At 40.5% G+C, this 18,729-nt stretch overlaps 1 protein-coding gene across 1 annotated transcript; it reads left to right on the forward strand.

Annotated features, from left to right (window-relative positions):
- Positions 1-236: 236 nt before the first annotated feature.
- LOC134635713 (V-set and immunoglobulin domain-containing protein 10-like 2) lies at positions 237-12,807 on the forward strand. Its single transcript, XM_063485185.1, has 13 exons — positions 237-285; positions 823-899; positions 930-1,257; positions 3,549-3,824; positions 4,187-4,462; positions 5,533-5,811; positions 5,910-6,167; positions 6,246-6,536; positions 6,744-7,079; positions 12,047-12,169; positions 12,253-12,277; positions 12,378-12,478; positions 12,659-12,807. The coding sequence occupies exons 1-13, from the start codon at positions 237-239 to the stop codon at positions 12,805-12,807; spliced, it is 2,568 nt and encodes an 855-aa protein (XP_063341255.1).
- The last annotated feature ends 5,922 nt before the right edge of the window (positions 12,808-18,729 follow it).

The raw sequence follows: 18,729 nt of genomic DNA on the forward strand, positions 1-18,729 counted from the left end.
AGAAAGGAAAACACATTAATAATTGAGCCTAAATCAGTTTACTGACCCTCCGTCCCTTCCTACTCTCAGTCGAATGCACTGGAATCTCCAAGAAGACCTGCAGATCAGAGAGTACGAAAGATGGAACATCAGGCATCTGAAGGAGGGTTATAATGGTCAGTTAGGCTTCACCTTTTGATCTTTTCCACATTTTTTGGGAGTAAAGAGGTTGTTGGACTCGGGATCATCATGATACCATGGTGGCTCCACTGCTAGGACTGGCCATTCTATATCTAACTACCAGTCTGGTCCCTTTGGGGGAAAATGGTAAGAGTTTTCCAGTGTCTGTGGATTAATTTAAACCCCTACTTTTTAAACATCCTTTAAAACAGCAAATTAAGAGAAGTGAATTCTTCATGATCTGGAATGCTGTTGCAAAAATGTAGGATTTGAATACTTGCATGTCATACATTTACATTTTCTGAAAGCACATATCAGTATGTAGACTGTTAAATAATGCAAAGTATTCAATATAACATTTCAAAATTCACCAAGAACATATATTTGGCATTTCTGTAATCAAATTTGGGATGAGCAGCAAATACACTGATGCATCTACAGTTATTTGGTTCTTACTGATCTAAACAATGGGTCACAGGGCGCTGTAGATAACAAGCAGAAAGGCTATGCTTGCAAAAGCTGTTTTAGAACCTGAATGTGGAAATTAAGAAAAAGAAATGCCTGGAATCACTTGTAACAATGTTACACTGCCTCTGAGACTCACTGTGTAATCAATCCTGCGACCGAACACTGACGAGGTAAACGACACCAGCGTCTCCTGTTCCTTTACACCCATATTTGCATGCATATCTTTGTATCCTTTCCCTCCTCCAGCCCTGCAGATCAACCCCAATGGAGAGGTTGTATACAAGGACACCCAGATGTATGAGGTGGTGTACCAGGACGCCAGTGTGTATGGGGTAGTGGGCAAAGCTGTGATCCTTGAGTGTGGTCCCTCTGTACCTGACATGTACATATGGAGCTTCACCAAGCCTGGTACTGAAGGCATAAAAGCAGTGGTGTATAATGTGGGACGAGGACCGAGGATTCAGAAGCTGGCTGAGACGCTGGGACAGCTGACTGTCATCTCAAACAGTGCAGCTATAAGCATTGAGAAGCTGCCTCTGGCTGCACAAGGCTTATTCACCTGCCAGGCTTTCTATGACATAGAGAACGAGCCCAAAGTCTACTACTACTACGTGCATCTCATTGTCCGAGGTAAGACTTCCTGCTATCACGAATGCTACAAATTTTTAGTCAGTTTATAGCTGAAACAGTGGCGCTGCAAGAGACTGACATTCAGTCTTGTTGCCCAATTTCTCAAACATGGAGAAATTTGTCTTATATATTCCAAACTAGGACAGTAGACTTGATGTGTACTTGGGTTTATTATCCTAAATTATTATACAGTGTATCCAAATTACTGTTGTGAGTCATTAGTATCCCTGTCGCCATGTGAATTGGAGAGAAAGAGGAAGAGATGGAACACTGCAGAAAACTGAAAATAAAGATCTGTAGATATTTCTCTCTTTTTTTGTCCTTTATCATCTCAGAAACACTACTGTTCAACATGTGTTGCTTTGTCTGTGAGCAAAGCAGACACGGCTATATTACTGATGTGCTAAAGGACACTGTGGTGGTTTAAAAAGCTGCAATTCACTCACTGCAGAGAATTTTATGTAGATAAAAACCACTGGGCTGAATAAATCTTGTCCATAAAGTTCATCTGTTACTGTATTTGTTGGTCTTTTGAACAGAGCATTTTAAAACTTTAAGAAAAAAAAGCTTCTTTACTTTATTTGGCAAAGATGATTTAGATTATAAAAGTCTAAAACACAATTTCCTATAATCAGGAGATTATAGCTTTGTATTAAGGTTGGCCATAGAGGGACCATAGACTGCACACAAAAGATGAATACTAGCACTACAGATTATTTCTCACCATTTTTAAAGGGTGAGCTTGTTTTTTCAAGCCCCCAAAATAGGAATTTTAGATAAGGGGGTTGAGGCCAAGCTTATGCAACTAGCTTGTTTGGCAAGCGCCTCCATAAACTGTATTGAGGTTTTGCAGACAGGTGACCACTAACCACACCATTAACTTGTCAGCCAATTTAAATGTTTAACAATCAAGTTTTCAATATAGGATCAAATGAAGTAGGCCTAAGTCACAAAGGCCTTGACCAACTGGCAACTAATGGTCGTGAGGAAAAAAATATAGATTCTCTGACCGATTGTGAGTGGTTGCTGAAAGTTGACAGCAGTTCCTGGAAAATGATTGCTAAAGTCTCAGTTTCACAGGCTGACCCACTGGCAACCATCTGTCACTAGGGTCCACACATTTTTTCCAATCGGTTGGCAAAACAATTGTGATTTCTCTGGGCGCTAGCATATTGATGGGTCATAGTTTGAATGAAAATGATGGGCGGCGTCCAGCTATTCTCTGAGCTGTAGTAAAGCTGTGATGAGTGTGACACAAACTACAAATGAAGACTGTCTAACTACAAAGTAAAAGTTGAACCTTTGGAACATGTTGGCTGTAGCTCTGTGGAACAACTTTGATTTTGAAGGCAAACCTTCTCCATTTTTATTTTGTATTTCACTTTCTCAGGATTTACTGCAACCTGGCTAGTATTTAGTGGATATTTGCAGACAAACACAAAAAACTACAAGCAACTGTGACACTCTGATAGCAACCAAAGCAATCACACAGAGGGTTTTGGTGTAGCACTTTCTTTGCAACTAGATTCAACAAGTGAGAGTCAGCAACCTCCAGGAAACATTGCCAACCAGTCAAGAAATATGTTTGACAGGCTCATTATCAAGTGCAATATGGTAGACATGAAAGAACTATTGCTAAAAATTCACTTCGACTGGAGCACAGACTCTAGAAAAGCTGTTAGATCATAGGTGTCAAACTCTGGCCCGTGGGCCAAATTTGACCCGCAGCCTAATTACATTTGGCCCGCGAAGCCATACCAAATTACTATTAGAGCTGGCCTACTGGTATTATACAGCTAATATATATATTGTTTAGTATTAAGCTTTGCTTGTTCCATATTCAGTTTTTCAGCAAAACGTGTTTGAGTCCATAAGAAAAGATTCATTCTTATATCTGGAGGAATAAATATATTTCAATAAATATTAACGTTAGCCCGCGACTTTGTTCCAGTTTTGAAATTTGGCCCACTGTGTATTTGAGTTTGACACCCCTGTGTTAGATTAAATACTGAAAAGGAAACATTATATAAACATCTTAGCATAAACATTATTATGCTAACAGTGGTGAGCTCCTGTTTTGTAATCAAAATTAGCATAGGTAAAGGCAGGAGAAAGTAAAAGATTTGCCATAGCAAACAAATTATATTTACCCTTGTAGGGCCCCTTTTTTCTAGCATTGACACTGGTCTCATGTTAAGTCTCCAATGTTGCTGCTTGTGGGAACTTGCAGCTTTGTTTGTAAAATGATCTTTCCAGTTACTGAACACTGTGTTTCTTCGCCGTTAATGCAGTCCCTGTCACTAAGCCTTCCCTTTCGCTGAGTGTGGAATCTCCAGTGGAAGGATCTACAATGTGGATGCACTGCGATTTGGAAAATGGGACTGGACCGATCCGGTATGTGTGGCAACATGAAACCCACAGTGGTAACATCACGATCATCGCACAGGGCGACAGCAGTGTTATCAATGTGACCAACGTCAACCGCAACCACACCGGCTGGTACCGCTGTGTGGCCAGCAACGCAGTTAACAGTGAAAGCTCCAACCGCGTGTGGCTGAACACCATCTGTAAGTTGGATCAATGTGGAGATTTTTGTATTTATTTATTTTATTTTATTTTTTTTTAAAGAAGCAAACAGAATAAGACAGTGGTTTAAGGTTGCAGTCTTAAAGAAACAGAACTTGGTATGACTTTGATATTTTCTGTCTAATTTAAACTTGTCTTTGGCATTTTCTGTGTGAGTAAATCAGTAAATTACAGGGACACTGTGCATCATCAGCATTTGTCACTCTCAGAGAAAATGTCATCGTGTGAAACTAAACTAACTTGGATGAAACATTTTGTTATGAGTCAGCTTTTTTGGACACTTTTTTAAATGAAGCAGAAGGTCCATCACATTAAATTTCGCAGCAATGTTTTTTCTCCTCAGTCGGCCCGGACATTCCTCAGATAGACGTGACTCCGTACAGTATAACAGAGCGGGGTTACTCGGCTCTGGAGAGAGAGACTGTTTCTTTGGTGTGTAAGGCCCAGTCCAATCCAGCCAGTCAGTACGTCTGGTTCTACAACAACTCGCAGGTCTACAGCGGGGAGAAGTTCACCATCACCAAGATCCTCCGCATGCACACTGGCGACTACGCCTGCTTGGCTCAGAATACCTACCTTAACACCCGCTCCAAAAAAACCATCAGCCTGACAGTCTATTGTGAGTGTGACCTCTGATCTCTGATCATGCTATTAAGCATCTTACTCCTCTTTCAATCCCTGCACTCTACCCTAACGCCTATTGTTCTCTCTTGTTATTGCAAGGAGTGTAAAAGAGTCAAATGTGATAAAACTGTTCAGATTTGACATTTTCAGTACAATACTATCAACAGCTTCAACTCCTAAGACCCGAACTCTTCCAAGGCATGCATTTTTAATTTCTCTTTGATATTTGGGCATATTGGGACCCGATGAATGTAAAAACAAAGAATCACCAGAATTTATTTTTTTTTACCCGATTTTTGTTCCTTAGAAAAATGAGAGCCACATATGAGGATATTCGTTTTTAATTTTGATAAAACAGAGGCAGTATAATGTCCTCATACGTGGATATCAGGCCCTTGTAGAGCAAAATTAAGTATTTTGGTCTAGACAACCCAAAATGTGATGTCCACATATGTGGATGCCAGGTCCTAGGAGGTTAAACATCTTTGATTTTCACCCTCTGACCTAGAAACATCTCCCTGATCATTTCACTTAATGCAGAATCCTTTTCAGTTTCTTTTTCTGAATGTCTTCTGACTCCATTCAGCACATTCATCTGATATACCTATTTCAAAAGCTTAAACACCTTCAAACTCTCTCTCACACACACACACACAGACACACACACACACACACACACACACACAGCAGATAATGGAAGACTTGCTGACCTGTTCTCCTGTTTGGACCATCTTGGAAGTTGATGGGACTCTCTGGCAGGTATCTCACTGTGATGTCACAATCATGGCAAGCACGTCATTCATTCTCCCTTTTTTGGTTTTGCACACGTCTTGTTTTTTTGCTGTTTGCTAAGATTACATTTTCAGAAGAACTCCACCACCAACAAAAGAAAAGAAACCTGCAAAATCATAACAACATATCTCTTCTTCGATAATTTTTGCATAGTTATTTTAACCAAACATCCTTAACAATGTAGCAATAATCGAGAAAAAAAAAAGTTTCCGGGCCCTGATGAACTCCACTCTGCACATCATTACCTTGTTACCTCTATCATATTCCCCACAGACCCCCCTGATGGCTCCCCGTCCTGTTCTGTGGAGCCGGCTCTGAATCACACCTCTCTGAGGCTGCTGTGCTCCTGGCCTGGTGGATTCCCCTCACCTTCCCTCCACTGGACTGGAGACCTGATACAAGATCAGTTCAACACAGCCCAGCAAACAAGTTCAGCCTCCAGCACTGCCATCATGCTGCCCTCTGGAGGCCTGACTTCTAATAACAGTTTGTTCACTTGCCTGGGCTCCCATCCTGCCCTGAAACAGTCGACACAGTGCAGCACACGCACATGTGGGTGCACAAATGTCAACAAACAGTAAAAGATAAGTTAGTGGCAGTTTTGTGATCATGTATCTGAACATGTTTATATCTCTCCTCTCCTCCGTCAGATATTCCCCCTGCAGAGCCACTGTGCTTTGCTCATGTGAATAATGACAAACAGTCCTTGATGCTGTCCTGCTACTGGGAGGGAGGGGCCCCGAAAGCCTTGGTGTGGTGGGAGGGCCCCGAAGGTCAGAGCAAAGGTGGGGAACAAACCTTCAACATCCTGAACCTCCGCTATGGCACAGCTCGCAGTGGGAAACCTTACACCTGCCACGCTAAACACCCACTTCTGGTCGAAACCAAGACCTGCAGACTCTCACTGGGTCAGTGCACATTCTCACTGTACAACAAATAGCAGATATAAATTGTTAAATAATTAATCTGTACACTGTCACATGTAGAGGCACCAGTGCTCCAGACACAGCGCAGAGTCGTGTCTGTGTACGAGGGGAGCGACGTTCAGCTTACCTGCAATCTGAGAGCCAACTACCTTCCTGTCAATGAAATCATCTGGTTTAATAATCAGGGTGTCGGTGTGCAAGACACCTCAAAGTACATGCTTCTGAGAGCGCCTGAATGGGCCAATCTGACTGTGAGAGACACAAATGAAACTCAAGACAGCGGCGAGTACAGGTGCTCCACTTCCAACGCAGTGGGAGGAACCGAAATCAATATCACTTTAGTCATCAAGAGTAAGAATTATTAATCTATATTTAATTCTAAATTACTTTCTTGCTGAGTGTAAGATCAGAATGCTATAACACCTCTGATGTTTGTACAATTACTGCCAATAAAGTTACAGTCAGCATGAAAGTTGATGAGCTATATAAAAAGTTACAAGTGGTCATCACACAGAAGTCATAGAGATGGGGATATTTCTGTTTGTGTTATTTCTGTAGAGAACCCCATGCCACCCAATGCAACCCTGGTCAGAGTGATGTACACCAGTCGACAGCGTAATGAGGTGGAGCTGGAGTGGGTGGTGGAGAACCAGGAAGCAGGAGGTTGGACAGGTTTCTTCCTGGAGCACCGATGGATGTCTGAGCGACCACAAAGGAAAGGAAGTGGGAATGAGGAGAAAGTTGGTCCCGTAATCTGGAACCGTAACATCCTCCAGGATCCAGCTGTCAGGATTTATACAGTGGGGAGCCTGACGCCAACGGTTACCTACCAGTTTCGCATCATACCGGTGAACCACCGCACTGTGGGACACCCTTCTGCTGCACAGACTCCAGGTACAGGAAATGTGAGACATATGAGACTTTTAGCAAAGAGATGGGCATTTTCGATTCAATTCGATTCGATTCGATTCGATTTGAATCTGGGAAATTTTGACAGTCAGAAATATTATAATTCAGATCAGTACATTTACATATTTTTGTATCTATAAAAAGGAAGCTGACACACGCAAGACTTTATCAAAGGTGTAAGCATCACAGCAGCATCTGCTTGTGTCAAAGTAGCTGAAGATAAAACACAGAAAAACATGAAGGAGGTTTTCCTGGCCTGGGATTTTATAAAAATATTCTGCAGTACATCAAAAACGAAAGAAAACCATTAATCAACATATGAACGTTACAGCGGTTTTATTAGAGACACAGCTGAGCATTCTGCATTTTGCATAATTTTAAAAAGTTTAAATTTGTTCAGTATTGAACGGCAGAAATTAGGTTTTCTTTTCGGAAGTATGTAAAAGGAAAAAAAACAGCAGCCGACAGCGCTGTAAACAACGGTAGACTTGTGCGTAACAAGCAAGCAAATAATGTAGAAAACTACGGAGCCCCGCAGGGGACATGGGAGAAAAAAAAATACGATGACCTTTTGCGAGCTCTCGCAAAAGTAACTCGGGATCTCGCGAAAGTTTTGCGAGATCTCCCAAAAGTAACTCGGGATCTCGCAAAACCTCGCAAAAGTAACTCGGGATCTCGCAAAAGTTTTAGCCGCATTCTTCGGAGGCCGCCAGCTCGAAGCCGACCGGGAGGTCGAGGCACAATGCACAGTTTCGAGATGGTGGGTGTCAGATCTCCGAAAACATCGGAGCAGTTTTGCAAATATGTGATGTCTTGTAAACCGAGCAGATATTTGACGTTTACACAGCTACATTCACGCCTCAAAATATCTTAAAAGTTTATTTTGTGACCCAGAAAGAGTAATATTACAACTGAGTAGCTGCCGCCATTGTTGGAATTCAACTTTTGCGAGATCCCGAGTTTGTTTTGCGAGATCTGACGAAAGCTTTGCGAGATCTCGCAAAAGTCCGTCTTAATTTTTTTTCTCCCATGTCTTTTTTTTTTTTTTTTAAATAAACTTTATTTAACAAACAATGAGTATACAACATACGAACGGATGAAGTATACAAAACAACAGAACATGAACACACAAAGCCAGGGGTAAAAGAAAAAAGTAACAATCATAAGAATACACGCAAAAATTCACATACATATATTGTTTTGAGAGCCTTTTTGTTGGTGGAGTCTGATATTGATTGTATGTAAAATTCCACATCCTTAAAAAAATGACAGAAATATGGTGTTTTGTTAGTAAACTTACATTTATGAATAAAGAATTTAGCTAAAAGTATTAACAAATTTATCATAAAAAAACATTTATCATTCTTCTTGGGGAACTTAAAGAAACAGAATAAAACATTTTCCCATTGTAAAGAAAACTCCCTTAAAATATGGACAATAACAAAACTGCTAAATTCCTTCCAGAATCTCTGTGTAAAAGAACAGTACCAAAAAAGATGTGTCACAGTTTCTGGATGATCCCCACAGAAAGTACAATTAGCATTTATGTCCCTTTTAAATTTTACCATGTAGTGACTGGCTGGATAACATTTATGTAGAATTTTAAATGAGACTTCCTTCACCTTATTTACAATCAAATATTTATGGGGGATCATCCAGACTGTCTTCCACTTGATATCTGGAACATATCGGTTCCAATAAGATATTATATACGGGAGAGAGACGATATCTTCCTGGAATAAACTACGTATTCTCTTATTGCTGTTACCAAGTTCTTGTGAAAAGCAGAGTTTTCCTATTGGTGACTCAGCTGGATCAGGGAGAGTGACTGAGGTAGATATTGAGCTGTCAGTGTTTTTATATAACATTAAAGTCCCTGAGGGTATGGCACCAAGCACCATTGAGAATTCCTGAACACTAATTGGAAAATTATATAGTGCAATAAAGTCGTTGTAAGTAAGTAGTTGTCCCTCTTTATTAACCAGCTGAGCCACCAATAGGATCCCATTCTGGACCCAAGTTTCCAGGAAAAGTGATTTATTTTTAAATAAAATATCTCTGTTGTTCCAGATGAGGTATTTGTGAGGTGAGAAGTTGTGTTTATAAATGAGGGTCCTCCCATGTCTACTACGGAGCCCCGCTCCATACTACAAACTCGGGATCTCGCAAAAGTAACTCGGGATCTCGCAAAAGTTTTGCGAGATCTTGCAAAAGTTGAATTCCAACAATGGCGGCAGCTACTTAGTTGTAATATTACTCTTTCTGGGTCACAAAATAAACTTTTAAGATATTTTGAGGCGTGAATGTAGCTGTGTAAATGTCAAATATCTGCTCGGTTTACAAGACATCACATATTTGCAAAAGTGCTCCGACGTTTTCGGAGATCTGACACCCACCATCTCAAAGCTAACAGGAGGTTGAGACCTACTACAGCGGGGAGGAACACCGCTCTCCCGGCACATCGTGCCTCGACCTCCCGGTCGGCTTCGAGCTGGCGGCCTCCGAAGAATGCGGCTAAAACTTTTGCGAGATCTCGCAAAAGTCCGTCTTAATTTTTTTTTCTCCCATGTCTCCTGCGGGGCTCCGTAGTTTTAGCTGTTAGGTGGTTGTTGAAATTTTGTGAGGTTTCACCTGAGATTCTGGCATTTCGGGCAAAATTAATTTATATTAAAAAATCGATTCAGGATTTTAATGAATCGATTTCACGTTATCCAAGCCAGAATCGATTTTAATCGATAAATCGATTATAAAAACCCACCCCTAATGCAGAAGTAACTGCAGCTTAAACATCAGTCTAGCATACAAGAAATTGGCTTAAAATTGGGACTTTTACCTTACCCATTAAAAAAAATGAGCAATAAATCAATTTGTGATCGAACAGGATCCTCATCTTGCTGCAACACCCAACTTTCTCCTGACAGGCAGGAATGAAGTGATCTCTTTTCTCCAAACACGCAATTTACAATTAAAAGACAATTAAACCAAGCACCTATTTTGTTCTCGCACAGTGGGCAAAATATTACGCCAACAGGACTCTGATGTGCTGTGGACAGAGTTCTCTTTGAACAGCCAAGCACACCATGATTGCTTATTTACTCATGAATGTGAGAGAGGGCGTTATTGCACACCTTGCTTTGATGTTCAACCACTTCGATGGAGGATAACAAAGACTTATTAAAAAGGATCTACATAGGTGGTAGATAATATTTTTGTGTCATTTGCTTAACTGTGTTGTCTTTTTTTTACACTAGTGTTAAAATCAGATGATGCTTCAGGTTATTTTTATGCAGGAATACAAAAAATTCTTTCAAGCACCATTGCTAATTATGAGATACAATCTTTAACGTTGTGTTATGATTAATGTGTCTAACTATGGTGTTTTTTTTTTGTTTGTTTGTTTTTTTTGTTATCCACTCAGGTGAAAGACTCAAAAACACATGCAAACAATGACACATACCTCATGCTTACACACCTTTCCCTCACTTCCTTGTTACTTTCTTCTTTTCTGTCCTCCTGATCTTCCCTCGAATTCATCCTGTGTGATAAATGTGCCACTTTGTATTATATTATTGCTGGAAATTGTTCTGAATAAGCCATTTGTTTTATTTAGGTTGCAGAGAAACCTGTGCAGTTATGGTCAGATTTTCATACACTCATCATTGGCATGAATGTAATTTCGGGCTTTCAGCAATTTCTTTGAATTTTTCTTTTTATAGGTTTGTATGATGGTGCAGCATATGTCTTTATTACATCTTTATGTAATAAAGACATACACTCAGATCTTTTAACAAGTGGTGCTGATGGTTCTACAAGGTCTTTTATCTTAACAGGGCAAAGGTGGATTAACTTCTCATTAGTGATCATGATGGACTACAGCTGGTACTTTCTCTTTGCCAACATAAAAAAGAACTTGTTTGAGGGCACTTACTGGATTGACCAATACTCACAACAACAGGAAAGTCCAAGAAATTCAGTGAAGAGATTTGCAGTTCGGAAAGTCTCTTAGAGCCATTTCTAAAACAGATTCTAAGATCATTGGTTCAAACAAGAGTGCATAAGTACAAGTTATTCTGATGTGCCTCCACTTTGCCAAGGACGCAAAGAAAAACCAAACAGTCACCCTCAGATCAGAGGAAATTGGTTATGATGTTCAGGAACAACCCAGGAACCAACAAGGGTCAAGCCTCCCATTAACTAGAAACTGCTGGAACACCAGTATCACTGTCCACACTAAAGTGAACTATTTGACCACAATGACTAAGAGGTATGTTTGGAGGAGTAAAGGTGAGACTTTCAAAGCTAAGAGCACTGTGCCAGGCGTAAAGCATGGTGGTGGTGGCATCATACTGTGGGGCTGTGTTGCTGCCGATGCACTGGCACATAAAGTGCATAAAGTGGGTGGAATAATGAAGAAGGAGGACTACCTCCAAATTCTTTATTTTCATCATTAATCAGCATTTTCACATGGTTGAAATGCAGACAAAGCAGGCTAACACAGGCTAATTTCTATTCTCTGTTGATTACAAAAAAAAAAAAAGAAAATTGTGCACCCAATTCTTGTTTTTTTAGTCATTAAAGATGTATGCTGTACAATCCTTCCACCCTGAAAAAAGAACAGTTCAAATAAATCATTAAAACCCTTAATTTATCATGAGATTCATGCCCCTGATAAGTAGATGAACATCTGACTAGAACTGTAACATGGTAGGATAGTTCAGTGGTTTTCAACCCTTGTATGAATGAATGAATGAATCCACGTTGTTCAGTTCAACAGAGCTCCCTTTAAAGAAGAACCTAAGCAACATTTATTATTACAGGATAATAGTAAAGTGATGTTTTCAAATCATGGCATACACTGACCTGGGTTGAGAACCACTCGAGCTCCTGGATGTAGCAGCGGTGTTCTGACAGATTTGAACTTTTTTGCAATCTGTAACTATGATGTGTTGCAGCTGAACCACGCTACAATGTGTACCCTGCTGTGATTGGAGCAGCTATTGGTGGGATGCTCTTTGCAGCCATTCTTACGGTTCTGCTGCTCATGTACATAATCCGCAACCGCAACAACAACCCTCGTGAGTCCACCGCACATGAGCACCAATATCCTGCTGATCTGTTTAAAATCACTGTGATGTTAATGTTGTCTTCTTTCCACCAGGACTACATGACTTGTTATTTGGCAGGTGAGTATCTGGATATATATGTCTATAAAACCAAGAATTAATGATTTCCTGTTTGCAGTTATTGCTACAGAAATGGCGTTTTATCATTTCCTGCTTCCAGGCAGCACAGCCAGTCAAGGGAAAACATCAACTTCCCAGAGGATGAAGTGGTCAGCAGGTCAGAGGGAGGAATAGAGGAGATTGGTGGATCATCCAGCCTAGGCAAGATGAGCTACCCTAAGTGACCATACATCTATAAACACACATCTAGACCCATGTAGGACGTTGCTGATGGCCCACATGGAAGTGACGGAATATCTCTAAGCAGATGTTTCAACCGTCAGCAGGCCTAAAAATCATAATGCACATCTGTCTTATCTGCTGAACTTTGATGTTTTGCAGGTCCAGCCATGGCTTTACCCCGGGCATCTTCACCCCTCACTTCTTCACCTATGAGTGCCACCCTAACACCCACCAGCCAAGCCCCTCCCCCTGGAGACGATAATGAGCCAGTCAGCGTCACCATCACAGTCAAGGCAACAGGCTCATAGTCATATATCCGACCCATCCAGCTGGAAAAGCGCAAAAGTCTTGAGCCATCTCCCATTTCTTCATATTTTGCTTCCAAGGAGACAGCAATACATCTTCAGGCTTTCTGATGGGTTTTTCTTTGGACATTGGCTGCTTTTTCACTCATTTCCAGTCCAGTCCTTGTACCTGAGCATTTTCACATTAATGTTTTTAACACTGATAAGAAAGCTCACTGTTGTGTCACATGTGACATTAAACGCAGCAAAGAGTCAGTTTGAAATCATGTCTTTGGGCACCCTGTTAATATCAGATTTTCATGAAAACATTATTTGTTCATATTTCTTTATTTCAATCTGTGAAAAAAAATGGACAAGCAGAGGACAAAAGAAGTGGCAGGCCTAAAGGCTATTTACAGCAAATGAACAGTATCTGAAAGTCGTGTCCATGAACAAATCCAGCAAAGACCTGAAACAGGACCAAGAGATCAGACTTGATCAGAAATGTGTCATCTGAAGCGTGGCTGTCAAAAAGCCATTCTTAAAGAAGAAAAACTGGGGGAATAGACTGAGGTATGCCAAAATACACAAGAACTGGACTGAAAATCAGTGGTAACAGTTCGCATGGAGTCACGAATCCAAATTTGTCATGTTTTACTGAAATTGTCATCAATACATACAGAGGAGGTCAGGAGAGAGGTACAACAGTGCGGGTCTACAGCCATCTGTAAAACACCATGGAAGCTCTGTCGTGGTTGGATCAGCATTTCAGCCTGTGGTGTTGGAGCTTTTCTAAACCGATGAAATTATGATGAGCAAAGTACTACTGTTTTGATCCAACATGCAACATCATCTGTAAAGCATCTCATTGGCAACAACTTTTCAGAAGGACAATGATCCCAAACACACTGCCAGTATAATAAAAGCTTACATAAACAGAAAAAACACACAGTGGAACACTATCAATCACGAATTGGCTTCCCCAGATCTATATCTTTATATTATTGAAGCAGTGTGGGATCATGTTGACAGAGATCCAAATAAAAGGCAGCCAACATATAAGGAAGAGGTTTGAATGCCCTTCAAGAAGCCTGGAGAACCATTCCTGAAGACTACTTAAAGAAACTAGAAAGTGCATTTTCTGAAGAAACTGCAGTGTGAATGCTTGAATCTGAATGTATGCACTGAAATGAATTAACTGCTGAATGTTAAGTTAAAAATGTTGAATGAGATGAAAAATACAAGTATTTTAAACTGAAAACAAAAAAGCTGAACTGCTAAAAGCTAAAGGTTACACAGAAGAAGTTGGAAAAAAGCTGAAAATGTTTTAAATGTAAATTAGAAAAACCTAAGAAATGAGAAAGAAAATTTAGAGTCAGAAAACATCTGAATGAATATTAAAAGTTCATATTCTTTGAATCACTGAATGACTAAAATGTGATCCCTCCGCTTGGATCCACACAGTTTAAAAAATTTAAATGTCTGAGCTTTGAAAGACACAGTGTTGGAAAGAGAACAACGATGGTGACATTTTGAGGGTAAAATGATGGCTGTAGAGCAAACACTGTGGACACAGCAGCAGTTGAAAGTGTTTAAGATGAATCTTGGCACAGTGAGACAGAGCTCGTTAAGCAGGCAGGTGTGAGCCTGGTTGCTATAGTGACTGCACCCAATGGCTCCATACACACACACAGACATGCACCTCACTTTTGCTGCTTAAAATGAACAGAAAAGTCAGGCCGAAACAAATCGTTCCCAAATGAAAAGTACAAGTCGTATTGACAAAATTCTTTCACCGTGAGCGACAGCAATGTCTAGTCTACCTAATTCTCGGTTTTCATGCCTGTGGAGTTTATTATATGGACGTGGTGACAGTGTAAAGACACCATGCTCTTCTGATTTTCAAACGAACCTTCTGAGCCATTTTAACATTAGAGTCTATGGAAGAGTTGGAGGGAGGAGGCTGTGCTTTGGTGACATTTATGAAAGAACCATAACACCTAGTACAATAGTAAACACATTGGATGAAAGAGGACAGCGATGGCTACGTTTTGAGGGTAAAATCAGACCGGTAGAGCAAACGCTGCGGACACAGCAGCAGTTTTAAAAAAGATTTTAAGATTAATTTTTTGCTTCTCTCACTCTACCAGTTGAGCTGTCTCACTCTGGCCCCAACATTCCGTCCCATACACACCCATTATAAACTCTGAAACGGCTGAAAAAACATCATGAAACTTAAACTGGAACTGAAGAAAAAGTATAATAGATATTGAAAAGATAAATACAAGTTGAATAGTTGAATGTCTTGTCTTCGTTTTAAAGTTTGAATGGTGGCTCTATGTCAATGTATGTGGAAGTAGATACAGTTTGAAAATGAGTAAGTTGAATGAGGATTTGAAGGGTCTCCCCATTGAAATACATGGGAAATTTTTGTTGAAAAAAGTTGAATAATTTAAAAAATATAAATGTTAAAAATGAGAAAAGTAGAAGCAGTCATGTCCAAAAGAAGAGGAATCTAACGGTGTTTGAATGGTTTTTCTAAGTTGAACGAACGGTTTTGAAGGAGTTAGATGCCAAAAAACGTACGGAATATATAATAATAAAGATTAGAAGAACAATACTGTGAATGCTTTTACAAGCATTCACACTAATAAAGATTTGAAGAACAATACTGTGAATGCTTTTACAAGCATTCACACTAATAACAGAATAAAACTTGACTCACCTAAAAAAAAGAATCCTCATTCATATGTCATGTGACAGCCTAATTCCTATGACATCATACTACAATGGTTCTTTCAGATCAAAGGCACATATATGCCTTTGATCCAAAAGGCTTAAATAGGGGTGCAATCCTAAACTTTTAGTCCGTTTATTCGCAGCACTCGTGTTCGCAGCATTCAAACGTACGCCTTAGAAACATTTTGAAACAGTTGGCTCTTTTACACAGTCATTTTATCAAGACTACAACATGTCTGAAAGAAAACACAGCAAAAAACAACAAGCTTACGCTGGCTGTCCTCTCGAGGGTGCACAGCCAAATTCCCCAGATGACGTTTTATCCGTCCGAAGGGCATCTGCTGAAAGTAGGCAGGTAAACCAAAATCTAGAAGACAGGATTAAACAAATCCAAGCAGAGAAGATTCAACTTGAAGAGCAGTGCAGACAAATGGAGACCCAAAATAAACAGCTGGAAGAAAGGCACAATGGATTTGTCAAGAACCAACAAGTCTTGCAAGTAAAGCTTAATGAAGCACTGCACAGAAATGCAGAAATGGTTCATGAGAATAAACAACTGGACACTAAATACAGAGAACTGGAGGCCCGAAATAAAGACTTGGAAGAAAGGCACAAGGAAAGTCTCATGAACCAACAGAAGCAGCCCAACGTGGACATCATAAATGAGGGCTGGGAAATAATGTTTAATCAAGCAAAGCGGCGCATTGTAAACCTAATGACAGAAAAGAAGCAGAACAGCCATGAGTTAAGAACAATGTCCTGCCAGCTTCAGCAAGCACAAGCTGTTAGTCTGGAGATCTATGGGAATCTCGAACATGCTGTCAACCTGAATCAGCAGCTGCAAGTACAGCTTGATGAAGCATTGGAGAAAAATGAAGAGTTTCTTCAAGAGAAGAAACAGCAGGACATAAAGGAGAAAGAGATGGAATGCAAACTTCACAACATGAAGAAACAAAATGAAGTCTTGCAAGTAAAGATTAATGAAGTACTGCAGAGAAATGCACAAGTGCTTCATGAGAAGAGACAACTGGACACTGAATACAGAGAACTGGAAGGCCGAAATAAAGACTTGGAAGAAAGGCACAAGGAAATGCTGGTGAACCAACAGAAGCAGCCCAACGTGGACATCATAAATGAGGGCTGGGGAATAATGTTTAATCAAGCTAAGCAGCGCATTGTAAGCCTGATTGCAGAAAAGAAGCAGAACAGCTACCAGCTTCAACAAGCAGAAGCTGTTAATCTGGAGATCTGTGAGAATCTCGAACACGCTGTCAACCTGAATCAGCAGCTGCAAGTACAGCTTGATGAGGCATTGGAGAAAAACGAAGAGTTTCTTCAAGAGAAGAAACAGCAGGACATAAAGGAGAAAGAGATGGAATGCAAACTTCACAACATGAAGAAACAAAATGAAGTCTTGCAAGTAAAGATTAATGAAGTACTGCAGAGAAATGCACAAGTGCTTCATGAGAAGAGACAACTGGACACTGAATACAGAGAACTAGAAGGCCGAAATAAAGACTTGGAAGAAAGGCACAAGGAAATGCTGGTGAACCAACAGAAGCAGCCCAACGTGGACATCATAAATGAGGGCTGGGGAATAATGTTTAATCAAGCTAAGCAGCGCATTGTAAGCCTGATTGCAGAAAAGAAGCAGAACAGCTACCAGCTTCAACAAGCAGAAGCTGTTAATCTGGAGATCTGTGAGAATCTCGAACACGCTGTCAACCTGAATCAGCAGCTGCAAGTACAGCTTGATGAAGCATTGGAGAAAAACGAAGAGTTTCTTCAAGAGAAGAAACAGCAGGACATAAAGGAGAAAGAGATGGAATGCAAACTTCACAACATGAAGAAACAAAATGAAGTCTTGCAAGTAAAGATTAATGAAGTACTGCAGAGAAATGCACAAGTGCTTCATGAGAAGAGACAACTGGACACTGAATACAGAGAACTAGAAGGCCGAAATAAAGACTTGGAAGAAAGGCACAAGGAAATGCTGGTGAACCAACAGAAGCAGCCCAACGTGGACATCATAAATGAGGGCTGGGGAATAATGTTTAATCAAGCTAAGCAGCGCATTGTAAGCCTGATTGCAGAAAAGAAGCAGAACAGCTACCAGCTTCAACAAGCAGAAGCTGTTAATCTGGAGATCTGTGAGAATCTCGAACACGCTGTCAACCTGAATCAGCAGCTGCAAGTACAGCTTGATGAAGCATTGGAGAAAAACGAAGAGTTTCTTCAAGAGAAGAAACAGCAGGACATAAAGGAGAAAGAGATGGAATGCAAACTTCACAACATGAAGAAATAAAATGAAGTCTTGCAAGTAAAGATTAATGAAGTACTGCAGAGAAATGCACAAGTGCTTCATGAGAAGAGACAACTGGACACTGAATACAGAGAACTAGAAGGCCGAAATAAAGACTTGGAAGAAAGGCACAAGGAAATGCTGGTGAACCAACAGAAGCAGCCCAACGTGGACATCATAAATGAGGGCTGGGGAATAATGTTTAATCAAGCTAAGCAACGCATTGTAAGCCTGATTGCAGAAAAGAAGCAGAACAGCTACCAGCTTCAACAAGCAGAAGCTGTTAATCTGGAGATCTGTGAGAATCTCGAACACGCTGTCAACCTGAATCAGCAGCTGCAAGTACAGCTTGATGAAGCATTGGAGAAAAACGAAGAGTTTCTTCAAGAGAAGAAACAGCAGGACATAAAGGAGAAAGAGATGGAATGCAAACTTCACAACATGAAGAAACAAAATGAAGTCTTGCAAGTAAAGATTAATGAAGTAATGCAGAGAAATGCACAAGTGCTTCATGAGAAGAGACAACTGGACACTGAATACAGAGAACTAGAAGGCCGAAATAAAGACTTGGAAGAAAGGCACAAGGAAATGCTGGTGAACCAACAGAAGCAGCCCAACGTGGACATCATAAATGAGGGCTGGGGAATAATGTTTAATCAAGCTAAGCAGCGCATTGTAAGCCTGATTGCAGAAAAGAAGCAGAACAGCTACCAGCTTCAACAAGCAGAAGCTGTTAATCTGGAGATCTGTGAGAATCTCGAACACGCTGTCAACCTGAATCAGCAGCTGCAAGTACAGCTTGATGAAGCATTGGAGAAAACCCTCATCCTACAGAAAAAAGAGCTCCAGGAACAGTGCCTGAAAAAGTAGAAGAAACGCTTCTGGTTTTTCAGGAAGAGGGACCC

Source organism: Pelmatolapia mariae, linkage group LG10_11 (assembly GCF_036321145.2).
Source record: "Pelmatolapia mariae isolate MD_Pm_ZW linkage group LG10_11, Pm_UMD_F_2, whole genome shotgun sequence".
Lineage (NCBI taxonomy): Eukaryota > Metazoa > Chordata > Actinopteri > Cichliformes > Cichlidae > Pelmatolapia > Pelmatolapia mariae.